General features: G+C 40.0%; 1 protein-coding gene across 1 annotated transcript in view; it reads left to right on the forward strand.

Moving 5' to 3' along the window:
- Positions 1-14,293, forward strand: part of hpse2 (heparanase 2) — a 48,677-nt gene that overhangs the window by 21,309 nt on the left and 13,075 nt on the right. Inside the window, exons 4-6 of the mRNA XM_031839187.1 lie at positions 5,362-5,535; positions 6,485-6,656; positions 9,537-9,584. Coding sequence (XP_031695047.1) covers positions 5,362-5,535; positions 6,485-6,656; positions 9,537-9,584 — 394 coding nt within the window. The remainder of the gene's footprint in view (positions 1-5,361; positions 5,536-6,484; positions 6,657-9,536; positions 9,585-14,293) is intronic.

A 14,293-nucleotide genomic window follows, 5' to 3' on the forward strand; every position in this document is an offset into this window, starting at 1 on the left:
ACCACATTTCTCCCTCTGCGCAACCCTAACATGCAGTGTCAAGTTAACGTCGGGATGAGTTGCAGATACACCATGTGAACATAGCAAACCACCGCATTTAATAGCTTTCGATACAGCGACCGTCACAGTATATACTGGTCTGGTTTGACCGATATGGATGAATGATTAAACTGCATCGATAGCTGTGCTTAAACTTTTGACGATCCTTTTAAGAAATTGCAATTTGGAAACGTCAGCTTGAGATGACCTTGTTACAGTCACAGCGTATTTTTTCTGCAGCCACAGAAGATCTGGTTAGTGAGGGAACTGGGCCAATGAGAAACAGCAGGCAGAGAGTAGACTACTACTAAACGTAGCTGGCGGAGTAAAAGAAATTGAAGCCATGATGGAGGAGCTGATGATGAATGCGCTGCACTTGGGTTTTCCTGGATATTTTAGCAGTTTACTTCCGAATCTTTCATGACTGGTGATGCTGTGCACACGTGGTGTGTGTTAAGTATAAATCTAAAATTACTCTTCAAACCATCTGGTAAAACCTTAAATACTGTCATCAACAATTGTTCCCAGCATGTTGAGAGCAATTTGATGGATAGACACTCTGAGAGTGTCCGTTTACACTATGCCTTCCCCAATGAGGTCACAATGCAAAGTTAGCATCTGTGCGTGTGCCATGCCAACATAATGTGAGTTGTTATAGCTGACACAGGAAATTACAAGCCATATGTATCTATGAGATATATATATATATATATATATATATATATATATATATAGGAACAGTGCAATGGTGTAATTTCATGCACGGGTTTTTTTTGCCTCAGAATTAATGCTAATGTTTTTAGCTCATGAGCAGTGTGGACACTTTTAGAGCTATGGAAGCTTGAGTGCAACATGTGAATCTTCAGATACAAAAAAAACAGATTGTATCCACAAACAGGAAAAAGGGCTCAGAACTAATTTCTCTAAACAGCCTTCTCCCCTGTCTGCACATGCCTCTTGAGGATTCGGTTTTGATTTGGCTTTTAAAGCAAGCCAGAGCTCAGCTCACGTCGTGTGTGTGTGTGTGTGTGTGTGTGTGTGTGTGTGTGTGTGTGTGTGTGTGTGTGTGTGTGTGTGTTTGTGTGTGTGTGTGTTTGTGTGCTTGTATGTTCCAGACTGACTTTGATGGGACTAAACATCCAAATTGGTATTTGCTGTGGAAGACAGCTGTGTCTGGCAGCAAGTCATTACATTTGTGCCTTGAATGAAACCAGAGACAGAAAACATAGTTTTGTGCTCCCTATTTTCTCTTCCAAGAATATAGTTATGTAGTACAAAGTAATATATTAGCATTTCTAGGCTGATATTTTAAAGTCCAAGATAATATTTCCTTTTCACAGATCATCTCAATTTCAATTTTGAAAGTAAGGAAGCGTACGAATATGCTGTTTGTGCCATCTGCACAGTTGTGGGCTGCCTTCACTTTCCTCTCGGGCACACAGAGGGATATTTCACAAAGCGAGCTTGAATGGATGCCAGTTGAATTACTAATGATACTTGGTGTAAAATGTATTTAATGAATGAAGAATTTATTATAGTTCTCTTTAATTTAAGAAATTCCTTTATTTAAAATACTAGACTCTTAAATTTTAGTTTGAGCATTTATGCATTTAAGCTTTCTTTACAAATGAGCCTCAATCCATGTGACAGCAGATCAAGGAGAAGCCATTGAGAACTCACTTTACAGTGAGGTAAAACAATAAGGTGTTGCTTCAAATTTAGAATTTTCAAACTTTCGGCGGGCCTCCATTTTTCTGGCAACACTGAGACGAAATGCGAATGTATGACATGTTGGAATGACGCAGTTGGCAGTTGAATCACAACACAGCATTACACATAAAGACTTTTCATGTAAAGATATATCTTGTCAGCCGACACTAAAGGTTCAGCTACAGAAAAAAGTGTTATTTCACTGAAAACTTCAGATGGGTGTCTGGTGCATGTGTGTGGTAAACTAGCGAACACTGTTTGTGTGAGTGCATGCAGGCCCACTGTACTGTGTGCTCTGTGTGTACCTCAGCGTTTGAGGGAATATGCAGAGCTGCAGAAATGAGGCATAGCACTGACTGATGCTGCCGACCTCTCTGCTTCACAGAACTGGCTTTTCTATCAGATAGACAGCTTGACAATATCCAGACCCCACTCTTTCCGCTGCACTCAAAGGCCCGCCAACACACGCACACACACACACAGGCACATACACACACACACACACATGTAGGCAAACGCTGTTTTCTGGGTTTGTTCTGCTTGTTTCTAACTGGACTGTTTGTGAGATAAAAGATACGTTTGTAACTGAGTGAGTACAATAAAGTCTAACCTCTTAGACAGGCTTTCATTGTGTTGTGTGTAATTCAGAATTGTGAGACTCATTTTGTAAAATATTACAACACGAGAAGCTGTCATTCCTAAAAAAACAGCAAACTGAATAATGATGTTGACTCAGAGAGATTATTCAATGTCAGCGGGATGAGCACCATTTGTTACTGACATGATACTTCTGTAAAAGCAATGGCTTGGTGGTTTGATTGATTGTCTGTGTTTGTGAAGCAGTAGATCATTTGTATTGTTCCCATTTGGAAGAATTATTTTCCAATAACAGTAAGTGCTGTTACAGTATTGAACTCTAAATTCCCCATTTGCCACCGAGCCACAGATGTGATAGTAACAGCTCACACACACACACACACAGACACACACACGGTATGTGAGCATGTGCGTACACACAGTTTCACTGTGTTTTGGTAATGTCATTACTTTTCGCCTGACTGCGATCACATATTTGTAGCTTCGGGGCTTTCTAGTGTCTGCATAGGAGCTCTTTGATGTTTGGCCTTAGTGCTCTGCAGATTTCCTGACACCAGGAGGGTGAATCTACCCAGCATCCCTTTCTCTTTGGAAGAAGATGCCCTGCTCTTGTCAGGCGATAAATGAGAGCTCGGCTACACTGGCCAGTAATACTACACTTCCTCCTCGGGCTAGTAGCTGTTGTTATTGTGTGCCACCGAAACAGAAACTGGCTAACTGAGGATTAACCACCATTAAAAGGATAAACTGTTCTCAGGGAATGTTTCTATTGTTTGTCCTGTTTACCCAATAGACAAACTCATGGCTAGCTGTAGCTTAGCTAGTGTATGTTCCAGCTCCTCTGAATACAAGGGGAAGCCCAAAGTAACCTCAAATGTCTTGTTTTGTACAACCAAATGTCCCAAAATCTCAAAAATATTCATTTCAATTATGATATGACAAAGAGAAGCAGCAATCGACTAATCATTTCAGCTCCATCTACTACATATAGAGATTCATAACCAGTTGATATTACCATATAACTAAAATGATGTAACTTCTAAACCACTTTCAGCTTCCAAGCCCTACCTTTGACCTCATCATTCAACATATCTTTAAGTGGCAGAGGCAGAAGAAAGTTCGCTATGAGTTCGTCTGCTGCTGGTTAAGAAGAATCAATCGAAAAATTCTCCAGGAACCAAACTGACACATAAACACAGAGACATTCATTTATTGGTACATGCTGCTCTTTAGACCTGCCGGCAGAGAAACAAAATTTGTAGCGGCTTGGGGCATTTCATGATGCCTTTGTGATGTGTGTGCAGGGCTGCTAGCTGTGAGTTGGAGCGAGGCTGGTTGCCTTCTGCTCAGATCTCAGGTGAGGAAAGACCTGGAATCACTCATCCTGACAGCCACATCTGGCGTTACTTTCTCTGTCCTGCTGCCCTCGACTCTGCTCCTGCAAACAGACACCACTCTAATTTCACCACAGAGGGAAGGAGTTATGATAATAGCAGTTATGATAATAAAGTTATTGGTGGTTATTAATGAGATGGAGAACAGTTTACTTAGTAGACATGCACTCCCGACGAGCGCTGTGTGTAATAGAACCATTGTTACCGCTCGCAATTTTCTTTGTTTTCAGGCTTTGTCCTGCCGTTACTGGAAAGCGAATGAATACCAGGTGCAACGAGCATTCTCTGTTCTCTTTATTTGCACCGTGGATTATACATGACCACTGGTCTACTGGATATAAAGACCTGCAGTAAATTCTGAATAAAAAAAACACATTTGCCTTGAAGCGTGACTTAACAAGCATTGTTCAGCGTTCCAATTTATTCAGTCTCTGACTTAAAGCCAGACGTTTGTATCCCTCACGTCCATTTATTAAATATTATACAGCAATACCTCGCACCTTTTACATGACCGTAACAGTTCGACATGTATCCAGAAGAATAACCTCACATGCACCCTGGTCTGCGCTGCTTTAGTCTCCATTCCGCGTTGGACGGACTAATCGGTTGGCAAGCTCAGCTGGTGCCAAACCCACTGTTGAGGACACATGTTGCCAAATGCCAGGACCAGACGAGCACAAAGTCTTCATCTGTTTCCTAGGAAGTAAGGATTAGATGTCGGGGTAATAGTTACGTTAATGGAATGACCAAACTGATTCTATTTCAATACAAGAGGTATCCAGGAGCAGCCTGCAGCCGCACATTAAAATATTAACATACACTTTTGGCACTCTCACCATATGCCAGCATCTGTGGTAGGGCCCTTTACTGAGCGGTGAGAACAATATTTTTTGATGGAGACAGCAGACATAAACTTGAGTGAGTAGTCGGCTGCAGAGCAACAGCAGGAGTCCATGATGGGAAAACTGTCTTTCTGCATTCTCACTGAATGTTGCGGAAGACGAGACTCTGCTGTCATGTGCACGAACACAAAGTTCAATACCTGGCACATGACAAATGATTGCCAAAGAAATCCCAGCGGTAGCTCGCAGTTTATTCAAAATACAGGACACGCAAAATTTCCATACACAATACTGCTGAGAAATTTTATATTCTTTTAAGTGTATACGTTACAATTTACTGAGGTTGAAGATTTTAGGAGAAGCCACCCTTTTTTTGAGAGTCACATGAGAACTAACTTGTTTGTTTAAATGGACAAACCCAATGTTTTTCCAATATATTGTTTTTATTTGGTGACCTACCACTTTCTTTTACTCTTTCTCAGCATTGAAAACCTGAAGAATGCTTTATAACACAATACCACCCGTATTGTTAATTAGGTCTTAACCAGACATGTTGCGTGATGACTAAACTGTTCTTTTATTTATGTTAAGATGTCACAATAAAAACATAACTTTTAGTTTGTACTCAAAGGTGAAAAACACAGTTTATTGTATTTGTTTATATTCGCTTAATTTACACAACAAAAATAACCAGACATAGCTGAAAATATAGGTGGTTATGGTACTTCCAGGTGCGTAAAAAGAATCAAAGTTACAACTGCTTTGTGGGTTTCTCCCAGCCAGGTCTTTAGACAAACTGTACAATTTTGCCGACTGTGCTGGTCTGCACCTGATCCTGGGGCTCAACGCGCTGCACAGAAACCCAGACAACTCCTGGAACACCTCCTCTACGCTGAGCCTCCTCAAGTACGGTGCTGGCAAGAAGTACAACATCTCCTGGGAGCTGGGCAACGGTCAGTACAGCTACACACCACATGCTTCCTAGATAACGTGCTGAACTATTTGTCACTTTTATTACACAATTAACATAATTTCAATGAAGGACTTTCACTTTTTAATAAAGGATTTTTAGTCCACTTCCCCACTAAAGCTGTGCTATGAAAAAGCTGTTACACAAGTTGTTCATTTAACATTTACTGGCAGTGACAGCTTTTATTAGAGACATTAAACAGATAGTGAGCTTTAAGTGAGAGTCCAGCAGTTTAAGGGTTACGGTGAGGGTTCAGTCAGGGATGAAAGGGACTGCTAGTCCTCATGTCATCCTAACCATCTGTGTTTCTGGGGAGCTGCAGTGCACACAAAGCCCTGTGTTTCTCTGCTGCACATAACTTCATATTTTCATTTCATCTGCAATAAAGCTCTGAATTCAAACGCTTTTTTAGCCTAAAAGTAGCATGGAAAATCTTTTGATTGAACATTTTAATGAGGACTTGAACCGCAGCAAAATATTAGTTTGGATTAATCACCCAGACAGTGAAGACACAGCAAGTTTGTGTTCAGGAATATAGCACAGATACAGCTACACACACACACACACACACACACACAGAAAACAGACATGTTAAAGTTTTATTTTGCAGCTCAAACACAACTTGTTGCAGATAATCACAATGCTCCTAAGAAGAGTGTTTTCTTCCATGTGTGGAAACTATCTCCCTCGCTGTCTATGTTTTACTGATTCTGCAAGGCGACCCTCTGTGCTTGGACCATTGATCTGACACTGAGTCCATCTGTCTGTATTACTGTGAATTGCCCAATTATCCCTTTTTCTAGTGGCTGTTGGATACTCTCTAGGAGAGTGTGATCAGACTACTACAACAACAATATTCTTCTCCACCTCCCCAATGTTGCTTGTATAAAGTCCATCTCTCTGGCTCAGTGTACTGCATCTCCTCTCTCCAGAGCCTAATGCCTACCGCAGCATGGTGGGTCGTGCGGTAAACAGCACCCAGTTGGCACAGGACTACATCAAGCTGCGGACCCTGCTGCAGTCTGTGCGCTACTACCACCGGGCTCACCTCTACGGCCCCAATGCAGGACGACCTCGCAAGAACGCCATCCTGCTGCTGGACGGGTGAGTCAGCAAGTAAAACACTGACTGGGCGGGATTCCTGTCTGTGTTAGGCTATCCTGCTGGAATCAATGGGGTAAGGTAGTGGAAAGTATGCTGCAGCAGTTTGGGACTTTTTGCAGAACTTTACTGTGTTTAACACGCACACACGTACACACACATTGTAGTAGTGTTCGGTGTTTATGGATTTCCACTCTGCAGGTTTCAGCGTCCCAGCTCCAGTTATACCACGTCAACCTAAATAAAGTGTCATCTGATTGATAACGTGACGGCGCAACGTCCCACCTGCTGGTTTTACCCAGAAGCTCCACCAGTTTCGGTCAGACTCTTATTTAACAGCCCTCTCTCAACTGCAGCTTGTCCCCTCGTGAGATCATAACGTCATAAATTTATCGCAAAAAAGACCAGTTGTGTACCTTTTTTTTTCTTTTCTTTTTTTTTAAACTAACATGCATTCAGATTAACTGCTTATCTTCTGGGCAGCTATTGATTCCATTCAGGTCAATATTTAAACAACTTGTAAAGACACTAAACTATATTATTTCCACATGGTAAGGAGGGTATTTCTTGTTCATGCTTTCAAGTGCAAAGTCTTCTGCCAGCAAACATTGCGTTCACAGGCTACGCTTTATGGAAAATAAAACACAGAAGACAAACAAAACACAAAAATCATATTAATTAGGTGACCTTTTATTTTTTTTTACATCAAAGTTATAAAATTGCCTAACAAATGTTTAACATAGGTGCTGATCAGGTGTGCAGGCTACTTTTGGATGTTAGTCTGCCTTAGTTTGTTAAAACTCCTTTTAGAGAAAAAAAAAAAAGAGGCTTTCCCAGTTCAAATAGATGACGACATCTCTCAAACATATTTATCACTTCCAAAAAAGTTAAGCTTTTCTGAGCTTTTCTGTCTGTTGCAATGTTTTCTTTTTCCTGATTGAGAAAATACCTCAACACCACCAAGAACATAAAACTTGAATTAAGATTATTGGGTTAACAAGTGGAGACCCTTAACTTTAACTCCTAAATTTTGCATTTCTAAGCAGAATGTGAAGTAGTCGTAAGCAGCTCCTCCTGTGGGCACCCATACGTGGAGGATGGTGATAAACAGATAATTAGTTACAACATAGTAAAATCCAGTTGTAAACATGTCCTCAGAGGCAATGCTGTAAATGTTGACAGGTATTGTGCGTTAATAAATATTCACAAAATGTCTGCTTACAAATACATTAAAGTGTTAGTGTGCAATAATGCATGATATATGATATATAGGGGGCATTAGCAAGTTAATTTAAAGTTGAAATACCTTATTCAAATGTTCAGTGTGTAATGTATCTAAATGAAAGTTTCACAAAACATGACAATATTGCTAATATTGTGTCCACAGCAACAACTAATGGACATTTCTCTCAGGCATCGGTGAATGAATACAGATGAAATGATGCAATACATTTCATGATTATTGAGTAGACAGGTTACAGTTGGCAACCATCAACAATAAACTTTCTGTTCTGGGTGGCTGAAAGTAAGCTGTAATCAATGCTCTACTGGTCTGTCATCAGAGATTGAAGGTATATATTTCTACACAGGTAACAAGACAATTAGAAGTGACAGAGCGGAGGAGGAATATGTAGCTCTGGCTTTAACAGGCATTGTTAAATAAACGGGGAACAGCATTCCTTTGAACCAAAATGGAGACCATAAAGTTAAACGAATGTGTGCCGAAATGATGCGCGCCTCTGCAAGTGTGTGCAGATACACACACACACACACACACACACACAAGAGGAACAGTTTAATGTCTCAGTATATCTCAGACCTGAATCTGTCTCCAGCTCCTCTTTGCAACCACACACAGTTTGACAGGTAGTTGGAAGACCGAGCAGAAAGAATAATTTGATACGGGTCTCTCTCCTCTATGTGCTTGAGCTACTTACATCACTGAAACCATTAGGAACTGCTGTTTATCTCACCGGGTACTGACAGTTCAAATTTACTCAGAAATAAAAGGAGTGTGTTTGTGTGCACTGATGTGTGTATGTGTACTCTACAGTTCAGACTGATTTATTAGAAGAGGAGTGGGAGGATGTAGAAGATGAGTGGCGAGAAGAGGAGGAGGAGGAGGAGGAGGAGTGTGAGGATGAAGAGGAGAGAGCTGGAGTATCCACGGGTCACTCGTGACACATTTAACGACGGGGTGATTCTTGTGTGTTTGACACTGTTACGAGGGGATGGCTCTTGTGTTTGACAGCCCAACTACTCTGCCGCTCTCAGGAAATAAGATGAATTAGACACTGAGCTGCTCAACAGTCCAAATATCAGAGCTGGACAGACTAAACAAGCCAGAGCGGTGAAAGTTTAGAGACACACACAGTTGGGCATGTCTGACAAGCTGTTACTCCCAAATATGGAGAGATTTGGGTCAGGTAGACTCGGGGGGGGGGGGGGGGAAAACACACAGAAATGCAAAAGCTCGGAAAGAGGAAGGCATACCGCAGGAGGGATTGTGTATATGTTGGGTTTGTGTACAGGAATGTGTTTTTAACTAACTGAAAGCAAACTTTACAGCCTGCAGAAACAGCTCCAGAAAACACTGTAGTCATGTTTACTGTTTTATAAAACTAGTAGGGCTTTAAACTCGTTTTTTTTCCTCAACTTTTTTCAAAACAAGCCTGCATTGCACTCTGTCTGTCTGCCTTAAAAATTCCTGCAATAGTTCCATGTCCTCATATACCCAGGTATTGGCAGTTAAGTTGATGGTTAAACTGTTATCGTAACATTATTGGCCATTAGAGTGAAAATAAGGCCCAGTTTGTAAAACATAAAATGTTTGAAGAAAAGGCGCCACACTCTAACTCTTAACTCTGTCTTTCTGACTTTCAGGTTCATGAAGAATGCTGGCTCTGTTGTAGATGCAGTTACGTGGCAACAGTAGGTATTTTACCCTTTTTTTCTATTTTAATATTTTGTCTGTAAAAAAAACGCAAAATCAATCTGCAGACCTCTAAAAAAGACTACTCACTTAACTAACCATAAATCTAAGGACACAGGCCATGTTGTGTTTTTGTACCATTGTCACCACATTGCGTGTGTGCAGTAGCCAGTAAGAACTATTATTAACACATCTACTGACAGAGACTGATGCTTAATGAGGGGAACTGTGTTCGTCCTGTAAAGGGAACAACAGGAACAAGAGCCTGAGAGTGTGTGTGTTAAATTATTAACACCTGCCATTTGTCTGTTGCACATCCTGTAGGAATGCATACAGACATATCAATGGTTTGATCTTTTTCCCCATGTTTTATCAGTATCTCTTTTCACGCATATGTTAAACTTGCACAAAATAACACACCACTGTAGCTCAGACAAACCCTGTGTGTCTGAGTGAGTGGTCATTAAGGTGAAGGTCGGGTCTAATCAGGAGGAATTAGAAGAAACGGAAGGAGGCAGGGCTGTCAGTAAGGCTTAGAAAAACACCACCCACACTGTTAAAATCAAACCATATGCTCTGGCTCATTCCCTCAGTCAATTAGCCCGCTTTACACTCGAGATCCAGATTCCAGTCTAACCAGCCTGCGTGACAGCAACTCTGACCTCTACAAAAGAAGCCAAACGCATAAAAGTGGAGACCACTCATTAACACGTCTAGGACGCAGGTTTTACTCCACTGCGGCTGGCTCAAGTTGTTTTGAATCAAGCGTAGTAGGATGGAAACAGAGTCAAGTTATGAAGCGAGTCGTATGGATTTGTTAGAGATCGAGTCAGTCTGTGGCTAATGGTCAGACGTGTTCTGATGGAGCTTGTGGTGATGAAACATGCTGGTTATGTAGTGAAAGGTGTGTGTACCTCCAGGTCATGAAACATTGATAGGTGGTTTGTATTATGTGATGTTTTTGTCTCAGTTACTGCTTATCCGACATGATCAGTGTAGTCATTCTCTTTCTGTGACTCTTTATTTTTTAAATAAAGAAATGTGAAAAAGATAATAACCAGTCATTCTGTTGCCAATCCATGCATATTGTCAGCCTACAAGGTATTTTTGTTTGCATCAGAAACATAATCACTAAGATTGTGAAGATAGCCAGTTCGTTTTATGAGTATGTGTACACAGTTGCAGGCAAAGGCTAAATGCATTGCACTTCTTGTTGTGACTGCACCTTGGATATTATTAATTACATTTTTTATTTTGGGCACTAAAGTCTTTCACCTTTGCATGTGAAAGACATTTTTGTCATGGCCTTGTGGTCGCTGTTATTAGGCTTACAGCTATTTTGATGAATATAATTTGGCCAAGTTCAATTAAAAACTCCATAAATTATATTGAATGTGAAATAAAAAAAAATTAAATGAGAACTTCCTTATGAAGTAGCTCTGAACTAATGATAATCAACAATTTTCTTAGCCACAATACATATTTGTCAAGCTCCCACTTAGCACCAGGAGAGAAGAAGTCCTGGCGCCAGCCATAACTGCTGTCATAACAGTACAGCCTCAAAGAGCCGTTAGCATGACTGTAGACTCCTAGTCTTGTTTTAGGGCTTTGAGTGCCACAAATAAAATTAGATTTGCTGTGTTATATTGGAGTGTTGGCAAAAAAATCAGATATGAACATCGCAAACATGGCCAAATAAAACCAGAACTATCTGCATTATTAGATACCATTCGACAAAAAAATGTAATATCAAACACCCAACTATAACACCCGCACCTTCTAACCTAAACTCGGTGAACATGGGACAGGTTCTGCCTCGTGGTGAGAGAATTAAGTCAGTGAAACGTGTGAAGACTTCCAGTTCTAGCTGTAAAAATACAAGCATAAAAATGAACAAGACAAATTTACGATTTACTGTTTAAATCTCCCTTGAGCAACACCATTAATGTGAGCCGTACAGTAATTGTTACAGCGGTGGGGTATTAGTGGTGTGAACCAAGCAAGCAAAAGCCCCCAGCTAAACTCATTTTGATAATGAAGTGATGAAGGTTTTAAAGGCCCTTGCTCAGAAGCATTGACTTTTTACTTTTTTTCAGAAACATATTATGTTCATCAGTTTTGCTCAGCTACACGCATCACACTTGAATGCCTCTCGTTCATTGTGTACCATTCAGAGTGAGAGTGGTACTGCATGCCAGAGATCGGGGTGTGCTGGTTATTTACAGCTGAGGGGAGGAAGAAGAGATGTCAATGATTTGTGATCTCCTCCTCCTTTCTAGTCAGAAAAGACTGTAAATTCACTGATGGCATTCCTGAGGGAATCTATATATATATATATATATATATATATATATATATACACATCCTTCAGCTGTTATGTAATGATTAATCTGAGGATAGCCTGCTGGTACACATCAAGGAACACATCATCATCTTCCAATGCGACCCTTCCGCTCACCCCAAATCTCTTGCAACACCAGCTGGCCATTCCTTGACACTTGATGTTATTACAAGTAAACTGTTATAGAGTATACTCGTGCTTTATTTGAATAATTACATTATACACCACTTCAGCTTGATAGTATAGTATAATTATTATAATGATCTTTTCCTTTACAGAATCAGAGTTTGTTGAGGGGAGAGACACATGCAGAAATTGCTCACCAGGAAAAAACACTTTGACACTAAAATATGCAGCATGATATAACTAAGATTAAGGTCTGAAAAGTTAAGCCAATGCCGAGACTTGCATTCTTTCTGAGGGGTTAATGAGAAAATGACCCTATTATTACCTCAGTAAACATTGAAAACACAGGTTTATGGTCTCAGTCGTTAGTTTAATGTTTTCTTCAATAGAGCAATGATGTTCATTTAGTAAATGATGGTCCCATTTAGAGTCAAATAGACGATGACGCAGGGTATGCTTTATGATGTGGCTACCTTGTGATTGACAGGCTGCTACCACAACGTTGTCCAGTCTGGGAGTTGACCGTGTTTTTAGTTTTACAACTTTAACCCTGTCAGTGTGTTTTTAGTTCATTAAAGATAATTGTAACCTTTTTGCCTGCCTAAAAAATGTCTTATTCAGTGTTCGGTTGTACTTGGCTCCACCTTCTCATGTCACTTCTGGTTGCAAAAAAAAACAAGATGGTGATGGCCAAGATGCTGAGTTCAAGGTTTCAAAACGTCAATTTGCTCTGTTGTGTTGGAGTGTTGGCAAAACACAAGGCACTTGATTTGGAGAAGATGTGACACTGCAACAACCAAATAACAATGAGTCCTCTGTTATCATCATCTAATGCAACATATTAATGTGAAAGGCACAATTATTCCTCAGTACTTTAGATACTTAAGATTTAATATAGTAGTACAATTAAAATGTAGGTCTTTTAGGTTGAGTTACGGTATTGATACTCATCACATCTGTTTCTTTCCGCCCATGTCTGACATATGATTACATCTATTTCTTCTGCAGTCTGTACTATATCTCTATTTTAAGTGCTGGATAGTTTTGTTCGTGAGCTGTCTTTGATGTGGTGCCAGCACAGTGAGAGCTGTGCTTTTGTCAGAAAACATTTGGACACAGTGTTGTTACATTTTTGCATTTCATTGAATTCTGTTCAGTCGGGCAGCTTACGTATCAAGCCAGATTTAGGAAGAACAAAGGAAGAGTTCTTGGTTCTGTTTTAGGAGCTTAGGCCTTTGACCAATTTTATGAATACCGAGCTGTGATTCCTTAAATCCTGCTCAGTATACTAAAACAACTTTCTTTACATTAATTTCTTTATCAGGTTTCTGCTCTAATGAACCATCGAAATTAAGTAAAGACAGCAAATATTGTCTTGTCCCCTTATGCTTTTACAAACGGTTGCCACAAGTCTCAGTAATACTGATCTGTAGTTGAAGATATAGCTATAAAACCTGTTCTGTATTTTATTCTCTTTCCACATATGAGCTGGAATTTCTGTCCTTGTGATCTGGACTGAAGTATTATTGTGAGCTCTCTGGAAAGATGACAGGATAACCAAATAATTTGTGTGAAGCTATGACTTAATCCATGCGTTGTTTACAGTTTGAGGCCAGGAGCTTGGGACTATTCCAACATGGTGATGACATTTTCAACGAGGTTAAGTTGAGATTGCAGCACTGTTTCACCCCACATGAATAACATTCAGCTCTGTTCTCAGCAGTTTTGTTGACGCATCAGACTTTTGGCCTTATTGTTCACAATACAGAGCATATACCATTCTTCCTTGGTATTGTCTTCCATTACGTTTGTTGAACTTTTGATTAAGAAATGTGCTGTTGACTCGCATTCTTTAAGCAACTTGATAGCATCAGTTGTAGGTCGCCTGTCATATTTTTGTGTTCTCTGGTTTTGATCTAATGATGATCTAAATTGGAGCAAAACATCTGCAGCTTTAAGCAGGACTGATCTGATCTGATACAACTGATCTGGTATTTGATTAATAACATTTGTTGCTTTTGAAGAATCGGAAGAGAAATCTGCTCGGCAATGAAACGCAGATTTTCTAAATCTCTAATGAACAGGTTTTACATCTGTTTCTGTTATTTTATTTTGTCATGGTGATGTAAAAATAATACCAATGAACGCAAGTGGATTGAATGATCTGGAACTTTTACAGTCAATGTTGTTGCCCTTATATGACATCACTGGGTTATAAAATGTGCACACATGTTTCTCTAC

The sequence above is a fragment of the Anarrhichthys ocellatus genome, unplaced genomic scaffold (assembly GCF_004355925.1).
Source record: "Anarrhichthys ocellatus isolate YVR2014 unplaced genomic scaffold, GSC_Weel_1.0 scaffold3, whole genome shotgun sequence".
Taxonomy (NCBI): domain Eukaryota; kingdom Metazoa; phylum Chordata; class Actinopteri; order Perciformes; family Anarhichadidae; genus Anarrhichthys; species Anarrhichthys ocellatus.